Here is a 10,569-nt window from a genome sequence, read left to right as displayed (position 1 = left end):
ATGACAACACATGTCTATGGTTAGGAAACATAACCATCTTTGATTAATGAGCTAGTCAAGTAGAGGCATACTAGTGACGTTATGTTGGTCTATGTATTCACACATGTATTATGTTTCCGGTTAATACAATTCTAGCATGAATAATAAACACTTATCATGATATGAGGAAATAAATAATAACTTTATTATTGCCTCTAGGGCATATTTCCTTCAAGTAGCGCGGGTTTTTGACCCTCGCTACTACTAAGCGGTCTCTACCGTGACCCCCGAGACATGCCATAGTAGTAGCGAGGGGTATAAACCCGCGCTACTACTAAGTTGATAGTAGTAGCACGGTTTTATACCCCTTGCTACTACTAAGTATGAGGTAGGTGAAGTCCCCATATCCTCGGCCGAATCCACATCTCCTCCCCCAAATCCCTCCTATCTTCCGCCACTCTCTCCTTTCTCTTTCCATACGCTCTCACATGGACCTCTTGCCCATGCGCCCCTCCTCCTCCATGGCCCTGAAAGAGGCCACCGCCTCGCGCCACTGGCGTCTAGGAGCTTGCCGGTCTTCCACCGACGTCTAAGAGGCCGCCGCCCCGCGCCACCACTCCGGAGCACCTCACCACCGGTGACTAGCTCTGTTGCTCCCTCCATCACCTTCCTCTCTCCCTCGGTTTTCCTTTTCTCTCTCCCTCTGGTTTGACTCACCCTCCCATGTGCATGCCCGTGCAGGTCGTCGCCATGGACGACTAGGAGCTATTTGGCATGGTCGGGAAGAGGATCCCCACGCTACTGCCTGGCTCTTGCATAGAAACGGGCCCTCTCCAACAGCCACTGCCGCATCTGGTCTGGCGCTGTCCGTTCATGCCTCCGGCGACCCCAACCGTCGCTAGATCGAACCACTTCTGCCATTGACAACACGCATGGGATCGATATTTTTTTTTGTTTTTGACAGTAATGGCATTAGCGTGGGGTATAAGACCCGCTACACATAATTAGCAGTAGCGCTGTCTGCAATGCATGCTATAGCTAACCATGTATAGCAGTAGCACGTGTCAACACGCGCTACTTTTACAAGTTAGTTGTGGCGCCGTATCAGTAGTGCGGGCACCCGCGCTACTAATACACCCAAAACCCACGCTGCCGCTAGGCTTTTCCCTAGTAGTGTGCCCCGGTTCGTAAGCAAACCGTGACTAAAGGGTTTGGGCTTTAGTCCCGACCCTTTAGTCCTGGTTCCTGAACTGGGATTAAAGGGCCTCTGGAACCGGGCCAAATGGGCCGTTTTCTACTAGTGAATATAGGAAATCATTCGTTAATTTAGTACTCCCTCCTTCCCAAAATACAAGGCGCGGCTTGACTTTTGTGGTCTTCGTTGCACAACTATGACTATGATTTTCATGTATTGTATGCCTATAATTTAGTATACATACTAAACACCACTATTTATGAAAGATTACCCCACTGGCATAGACATGATCCCAGCAAAAATTTTGCCTAGCTGCCACCCATCATTTCTTTCTTTATTGTTGAGACGTGCATGCATCCAGGCCCATACGGATCTGAATGTGGCAGACCCATTGACTAAACTACTCTCACAAGCAAAACAGGATCACACCTTAGTACTTTTTGGGTGTTAATCACATGACGATGTGAACTAGATTACTGACTCTAGTAAACACTTTGAGTGTTAATCACATGATGATGTGAACTATTGGTGTTAAATCACATAGCGATGTGAACTAGATTATTGACTCTACTGCAAGTGGGAGATTGGAGGAAATGTGCCCTAGAGGCAATAATAAAGTTATTATTTATTTCCTTATTTCATGATAAATGTTTATTATTCATGCTAGAATTGTATTAACCATAAACTTAGTACATGTGTGAATACATAGACAAACAGAGTGTCACTAGTGTGCCTCTACTTGACTAGCTCGTTGAATCAAAGATGGTTAAGTTTCCTAGCCATAGACATGAGTTGTCATTTGATTAATGAGATCACGTCATTAGAGAATGATGTGATTGACTTGACCCATTCCGTTAGCTTAGCACTTGATCGTTTAGTATATTGCTATTGCTTTCTTCATGACTTATACATGTTCCCATGACTATGAGATTATGCAACTCCCGAATACCGGAGGAACACTTTGTGTGCTACCAAACGTCACAACGTAACTGGGTGATTATAAAGGTGCTCTACAGGTGTCTCCGATGGTACTTATTGAGTTGGCATAGATCAAGATTAGGATTTGTCACTCCGGTTGTCGGAGAGGTATCTCTGGGCCCTCTCGGTAATGCACATCACTATAAGCCTTGCAAGCAATGTGACTAATGAGTTAGTTGCGGGATGATGCATTACGGAACGAGTAAAGAGACTTGCCGGTAATGAGATTGAACTAGGTATTGAGATACCGACGATCGAATCTCGGGCAAGTAACATACTCAAAGGGAACAACGTATGTTGTTATGTGGTTTGACCGATAAAGATCTTCGTAGAATATGTAGGAGCCAATATGGAGCATCCAGGTTCTGCTATTGGTTATTGACCGGAGATGAGTCTCGATCATGTTTACATAGTTCTCGAACCCGTAGGGTCCGCACGCTTAACGTTCGGCGACGATCGGTATTATGAGTTTATGTGTTTTGATATACTCAAGGTTGTTCGAAGTCCCGAATGAGATCAGAGACATGACGAGGAGTCTCGAAATGTTTGAGGCGTAAAGATCGATATATTGGAAGGCTATATTCGGACATCGGAAAGGTTCTGAGTGGTTCGGGTATTTATCGGAGTACCGGAGAGTTACGGGAATTCGCCGGAGAGTATATGCGTCTTATTGGGCTTTAAGGGAGAGAGGGGGGCTGCCTAGGGCAGGCCGCCCCCCCCCCCCCCCCCCAAGGCCTAGTCCGAATTGGACTAGGGGGGCGGCGCCCCCTCCTCCCTTCTCTTCTATCTTCCCCTTCCTTCTCTCCTACTCCTACTACTTGGAAGAGGGGGAATCCTACTCCCGGTGGGAGTAGGACTCCCCAGGGCGTGCCATAGTAGAGGGCCGGCCCTCCCCCTCCTCCACTCCTTTATATACGGGGAGGGGGCACCCCATAGACACACAAGTTTATCATTGATCCCTTAGCTGTGTGCGGTGCCCCCCTCCACCATAATCCACCTCGGTCATATCGTCGTAGTGCTTAGGCGAAGCCCTGCGCCGGTAGTAGCTTCATCATCACCGTCATGACGCCGTCGTGCTGACGAAGCTCTCCCTCGACACTCTGCTGGATCATGAGTTCGTGGGACGTCACCGAGCCGAACGTGTGCAGATCGCGGAGGTGTCGTACTTTCGATACTAGGATCGGTCGATCGTGAAGACGTACGACTACATTAACCGCGTTGTCATAACGCTCCCGCTTACGTTCTACGAGGGTACATGGACAACACTCTCCCTCTCGTTGCTATGCATCACCATGATCTTGCGTGCGCGTAGGAAATTTTTAGAAATTACTATGTTTCCCAACACAGGGAGCAGATGCGCTAGAGGCCATGCTCCAGCGCGACGCGGAGGCACTCCGGCTCGAGGAGGAGGAGGAGGAGCGTGCACGGCTAGCCGCAATGCCGCCGCCCCAGCAGACGCCGGAGAGGGCTGCCCTGGCAGCGTACCAGGCGGCGTTCGGTTGGGCTGGCCCTGCTCCTGTCTTTATCGACCTCATCGGCGATGGCGACGACGGCGTCGACGCTAAGGGCAAGGGCAAGGCCGACGACATCTAGGGCAGCGTGCGGAGCGGCAGAAGATGGGCGCAGTTTTTTTTAATGTTTTAATTAATGTTTAATTATGTTTAAGTGGATTTTGGCCGACGTTTGACCGGTCACTTATGTTTAATTATGTTTATTTTAAATTTATTTTATACGAGCATTTTTTTTTTGCATGCCGGCACATTTGGGTCAGCCTCCCCGTTGGGCGGTCAAGCCGTCCTATTTCAGAATGCGGACGCGCACGTCTACCTTGCCGACCCAAACGAATAAAAAACGGACAAAGCGCGCGTCCGTTTGAGTCGCCCCGTTGGAGTTGCTCTTACCCACTGCCATAGACATGATCCCAGCAAACTTTTTGGCTAGCTGCCACCCATCATTTCTTTCTTTATTGTTGAGACGTGCATGCATCCAGGCCCATGGGGGCCATGCAAGGGCAGTAGCCAGTAGACAAGGGAGATGGTACACAAGTTGAGGGTCTCACGTGAACTGGCCGTGTAACCCCGGTTCCCCATGCATGGAAACTTTGTGCAACAGTCTTAAGAGTACTGATTATGACCGCACGTCGGGTACTACTACTCTACTAATTTAGTGAGATGCACATACACTGTTGCCGCATTTTTGTCCTGATGAAACTGGTCCGCCAAAGGGGGATACATGTTCCTTTGTCCGTGCAGAGGCCAGAAACGCCATTGGTCGCTGCACGCATCACGTGCACATGTTCCTGGGCTGGGAGCCCATCGTGGTTGCTCTTTGTCCTGCCGGCGTTCACTGTGCGCAAGAACCAACAATGCACAATGCATGTACGTGAACACGATGCAGTTACCATGGGAGCATCTGCTACATGATCACAAGAGAAAGCCTGGCAAGCCTTGCTAGCCAGTACTCAGATCGATACAAGAGTTGGATGCACGCATGTGATTGATTCAGTACAGTCGCATCGCTTAGAAGTAGTGCTCCTCACAAAGCTTTGTCACGGCAAGACACGATGAAACGGCTTCAGCAGGATAACAGATGAAAATTCCATAGGAAACCGAAGATCATGAAGGGGTTACAGGGAGAACGAAAAGATACCAACTGAAACCAGAAAACACCCCTGAATTATGTACCAGCAGTACACTCCCACGCACGCCACACCAGTGTGGAAGGAAGCGGATCAGCTCGCCGAGCCACTCGACCTCATTACAATCAGCAAACCAGATCAAGCTGAGTTAGAAAACAGCGGCTTCTTTTCTTTTTTGTACAGGTCAACTAATTCCCCGCCCACCCTTCGCATCACACCAAAACCTCAAGTTGTTATTCCTCCCTTTACTCGCACCGATGAGCACTTAGATACAACTCATTTACATCAGAACACCAAAACAACCTAGCCTAGGCACCGATCGCAGGATCTAGTTGGTTGCATACAGTGACTGGATCGGATCTACTGACAGCACCCACCGCTCTTCTCATGCTTCTGTTTCAGCGAGTTCCTCTTGACGACCGACGAGCCTTCCTCCGACAGACTTGGAACCTCAAGAATCTGCAACACAGCAAAGGTAGTTACACTTTCCATAAGCAAGGGAGCGTAGTGTTGTATTACTATGAGTAAGGAAATATAGTTGCTAGCTACCACTTCAAACAAATGATGCTCTTCAAAACACATTTTTTAAACTGTAGAACAGAAGTTCTGGGTTGTGTGGCACTGAAGAGTGGAGATATTAATAAGGCTTACATCTAGCTCCTATCTTGATAAAAAAAATCGTATTAAAATTGTTTCTCGATAAAAAAACTGTATCTTCGCATGGAGGAGCTGGATGAATTTTGTGACACAAGAAAAGGGGCTGTTCAACACATATATTGTGTATGAGCACATACGCTGCTAAGACATACAGAAGTCGGGGGGGGGGGGGGGGGGGCTGCACTATCCATACCGAAGGGCAGAAGGAAACAAGTCATTATAGTGCATCAAGTCAATCATCTGACAAAACAGACAATTGGCTCAAGCATGTCCTTTGTGAGTACATCAGGTGATATGCTGCCCAAAGAGGTTGCCTCAAGACCAGCTTGCCCTTCCCTCCTCTCAAAAGGCAACCACTATGCCCAAGTGGCGGTATGGGAAGAGAAAGCTAACACTTAAGCAACTGCAATGGTCTATAACTGCTTTCCTACTGCCTCTAAAAATTTGTAAATTTGTTGACTTAGTAATACAGGTTCAAAGACCTAAAGGGGCCGTTCTCCATTCCAGGAACTCAAGTGATATGGTACTTAACGAACTGATGGGTGACAGCACAACATAAATTGATTATTGTGTTGAGCATATACAATAAAAGGTATGTGCAACAACAAATTCAGGATACATCTCTGAAAGACAAATTCAAGATTCACGATACAGGAACAATATACTGAAATAAACATAGCAGTTATATCATTGTAACAAGCCTATACTATCTCTAGCTGTGCTTTGCAATAAGATGGGATAACAAATATAAAATACATTTCATGTAGTAAGGGAATATTTACTGCCAGAAGATAGGTTTTGTGAAGCACAGGGCCGTATTCTAAATTGCTAGTAAAAACTTTAATGATGAAATGTTCACTTGCTAGTATCTGTCTAACTTCTAACTTCAATGATGCTACTGCACGGAATGATGCATACCTTTACAAGTTAACTTTTCAGGGTGCTAAAAAAGTAAAGAGGTTAAGGTTATGATGCTTAGTATGTTCCTCTGGGTGTACCTTTAGCGCAAGCTCTTCAAAACATTTCTCCACATTTTCTCTTGTTTTGGCACTGCTCTCGAGAAAAAGGCATCCACACTGCTGTGCAAAGGCAAGACCTTCTTCTGTTGTTACCATTCTGTCCTCATCCTGCAAGGTAAAACCATAATATTCAGAAGACAGTAGTGTTACTTCATCTTGCATATTATTCCTGTAAATGGGTAGCCTTAATAAGGTTAAACGTGTATTTTCTTTTTGGGTAATCGATCTCATTGTATGAGCAAAATTACTTCTCTTCACCCATCTATCTACTCCCTCCGATCCATATTACTTGTCGCTCAAATGGATGTATCTAGCACTGAAATATATCTAGATACATCCGTTTGAGCGACAAGTAATATGAATCGGAGGGTCATGTAGTATCTGGTGAGTGCTCAATATTCATGCAACGGGACCTAAAACTGATCTAACAACTTATCACTCACCCACCAAATGCTTCTGTATTTAAAATGTAAAACACCAACATGAGCTGAAATGGAACTATCATCACAGCAAGTAACCATTTGATTTAGAACGAAAGAAAATATACCTTGTCCACTTTGTTTCCAACAAGCATTTTGACGCACTCTTTGTTTGTTGAGTGCAATTCTATTTCCTTGGCCCATACATCAGCCAAATTTGTGAAACTTTGTCTCTTGGTGACATCATAAACTAACAGAAGAAGACAGCAGAAAGTTAAAACTTCTGCAAGTTAACCTGCAAGCTGCAACACCTTCCGCAAAATAAAATGAAATACTGTAAGGGTTCTTTGAAGCATTTCAGCATCACTAATCTCAACAGAAGTTTCCATTCCCCAAATGCCGCTACAAAATGATTGTTGGTACATTATCATAGTGAGGTGACATCTAAGTTCAGTCACAAGTTCAATCAAGTATGACGAAGAAGGGCAATGTTTGTTAAACACCCATTGGAAGCATATCCAAGAATTGGTATACGAATGGAATGGTTACAACTAACAAGCATCTATATAATGGCTAAACTTGAGAAGTCACTTTCTTATTCAGAAATCACTATTGAGTATGGCATCTTGCTTGGTTTATATGAATACAAAAATGACCTGTTTGGGACCATTAACAGTGGCACCAGAGTTGAGCACGCACAAAGTTTATAAGATTAACTGTAAGCTTAAATTTAGTGGTGTCAGAAGAGCAAGGAAACAATTTAAACAATTATATTTAACAGTAAGATGGCATGGAAGTACATTTGTAAGTCACACATGGAAAATGGTTAGTGCTTCTAATCATGATCATTAATCAAATCTTAGGAGAAATCATATTACCTAAGATAATTCCATGAGCACCTCTGTAGTAAGAACTAGTGATTGTCCTAAACCTCTCCTGGCCAGCTGCAAACAAAGAAATTCAGTTGGTCAAACACTTGATATTGTAGGAACACCATTAGATACAATAGACTATAGAAGAACATGATACAGCAGAGAAGTATTGCACAGAAATACACTCTCAGTAGAATGGAATGCAGTATTTTTCTAGAACATATTTTCTTTACACGTTGTATTGTAAGGTGATTGTGCTCGGGACAGAACAGCCCAAGTGATGACCTATGGCCGGGCAGAAAAAAAATCGGGGGCAAATGACAAGTAGGCTCGTAATTTGGGGGGTGCTATTGAAAGTCTGGAAGTACATACTGCAGAGGAGTAATTGCCCCCAAAAGCATAGAGGTAACATAGATAAAAAATTGTCGGGAAAGCATGTAAACACCATATCCATAAGCAAATAGGCAGCAAAAAACTTACCGGTGTCCCATATTGTCAACTTCAATTTCTTATCACCAACAGTGAGAAACTTGATTTTAAAATCCACCCCTGGAAAGAAATTGTCGCAGATTAAAACTAAATCCTGGCAAGTAAATAACAGAGAGAATACAGCAAAAAGGCACACTTATACAAGAAGATGATCATGACTTCATGAGTCAATAACTGAGTAGTTGGATGCCCTCTACTCAGGACATAAGGTGAGGCTGGAGCGGCTAGCTGTTAGACGACTGGAACATTTGATCGGCTCAGAAACTTGGCTGATATGGACATATAGAACGCTTGTGCCCCACGGTAATATTAATTCCAATTGCATTTGGGTCCAGAAAATAACAGCAAACATATATGCACTTTGAGCTGACACTGTGAACGAATTCATCCTAAAAAATGATCAGGGTAAATATGTTTGCTACTCCCTCCGTCCCATAATATAAGAGCGTATTTGACACTACATTATATTATCGGACGGATGGAGTAGTAGTTATGCAGGAACTAGGGGCACTTTCAGCATTCTCTCTTGTGCCTGGTCGGAACTAGTACCTCCGAGAAAAGGACGGCCGGATTTTGTCCTAGTGTTCTATGAAATATGGTAACCACATGCATACACATCTCTGCACTGAGTTTCCAGCCTCTAGCAAAGGAACACACAAACAAACATTCATCCTTGGCTCAAGGTTCCTTTAAATAAATGTTCAGGCAGGAATAGCTGAAATACGCGAGGAAGTGGTCCAAGTTGGTTAGCTGCAACACACAGATGGGGAAGCAATTAATAAGCAGTTACGGGGGGATGCCTGAAACCGCAGAAGCAAACATCTGCTGCGCTCCGCAAATAGGCATGGCCATGTTGGTTGATCCCTGAATTGAACTGTTCCCCCAACAACTATCATCTGCATACCAGGTACGTTTGGTACGTATACGCACGGCGCAACGAAATCTGATGGTATGATTGAAACAGCGGGGCACGCATAGTAACGCCGCCCGGAATCGGATGGCTACGTACCGTCTCCGGACGCTTGGTAGCTGGAGACAGGACGAATTTATTGCTGTCTCCAAGTCGGGGCGAGCGGCGAGCGAGCGGCGAGCGAGCGAGATCCAGGGAGGGAGGGAGGTGAGGTAATGATACCTATGGTGGGGGAGATGTCGTCGTTGGTGGGGGCGGCGGAGACGAAGCTGACGAGGAGGCTGCTCTTGCCGACGGCGGAGTCGCCGATGAGCAGCACCTTGAAGGAGCAGTCGTAGCTGCTCCCCGGCGTCGAGCCCATGGCCGCGCGCGTGATCAGGCTGCCGCGCCGGGGCTGGGCCTGGGTCGGGACGGGATCGAATCGCGAAACGGAAGGGAAATGGAATGCGGGCGGGCGGGCGGGTGGGTTGGTGGAGTGGAGATTCTGGCTGGAGCAGGGGGGAAGGAAGGGGAAGGGAATAAAGCGACGGGAGAGAGGGAGGAGGCGAGGGGAGGGGGGTCAGCGGGATGGAAACGGAACGACGGCGAGAGAGGCGTCAGGCGGACTGGACTGCAGTGGACTGGACTGGGATGGATGCGATCGATTTGTTTCGGTTGCGGTTGACGGCCCGACGTGGGGGGGGCTGCGTGGCGCGGGGGAGGGGCGGCGGGCCAGGTGGCGCCGCACCGCGCTGTCCCTTCCCGCGGCCGCGCCACGGCCGAGCGTTTTTTCTTTGTTGACTCGGGAAGCGACTGGGAGCACTGCACGGCCGTTTGTCCTTGCGCGGCGGGTGAGGCGCCGCTTGACTCGATCGTGTGTCTGCCGCCCGGATACGAGGGGTCTGGATCGGCGCGTAGGTCGTCACATTACTGGTGAACTCCAAACGTGTAAGGCCAATTTTACCGCGCGACCCAAACGGACGTCCGGTTTAACCGGATTTTGTCCGTTTGGGACGGCAATGAGGTGGCCCATGTCCGTGTTTGTCCGACGGGTCGTGGGTGCGCCCAACGCGCGGCCGCACCCCAAAACCTGTCCGGGGTGGACGTGAATAAAAAAAGTTTAAAAACTAAATGAAATGACTAAAAAAAGTAAATAAACTTAGTTAAAAAACATAAAACATATATATAGGGGTTACGGCCACAAAACGGCACAGTTTGTCAGTCCACTTAACGGCCCAGTTGGTAATTAACATAAAACAAAAAAGAAAAACGCCTCCCGTGCGCTCCTGCTACTATCGCGCCCGTCGATGCCGTGGCCGACGCCGCTCACTGACCGCCGGTGTCATCGTCGTCGCTGACCAGGTCGACATAGGCCGGCGGCGTCCAGAGATGGGTCGGCGATGCGTGGTAGACGGGGGCTGGCTGGACGGCGGG

General features: G+C 47.0%; 1 protein-coding gene across 1 annotated transcript; it reads right to left on the bottom strand.

The window, feature by feature from the left end:
* Nucleotides 1-4,805: 4,805 nt before the first annotated feature.
* LOC123093493 (ras-related protein RABC2a) lies at nt 4,806-9,665 on the bottom strand. The gene is made up of 6 exons (XM_044515470.1): nt 9,379-9,665; nt 8,238-8,306; nt 7,764-7,829; nt 7,014-7,135; nt 6,446-6,574; nt 4,806-5,249 (listed from the first exon to the last, which is right to left on the bottom strand). Exons 1-6 carry the CDS (start codon nt 9,515-9,517, stop codon nt 5,151-5,153), a joined length of 624 nt encoding a protein of 207 aa, XP_044371405.1. The 5' UTR covers nt 9,518-9,665; the 3' UTR covers nt 4,806-5,150.
* Between the last annotated feature and the right edge of the window lie 904 nt (nt 9,666-10,569).

This window comes from Triticum aestivum, chromosome 4B (genome assembly GCF_018294505.1).
Source record: "Triticum aestivum cultivar Chinese Spring chromosome 4B, IWGSC CS RefSeq v2.1, whole genome shotgun sequence".
Lineage (NCBI taxonomy): Eukaryota > Viridiplantae > Streptophyta > Magnoliopsida > Poales > Poaceae > Triticum > Triticum aestivum.
The sequence above is the reverse complement of the archived record's forward strand: the minus strand, read 5'-3'. Positions and strand labels throughout refer to the sequence as shown.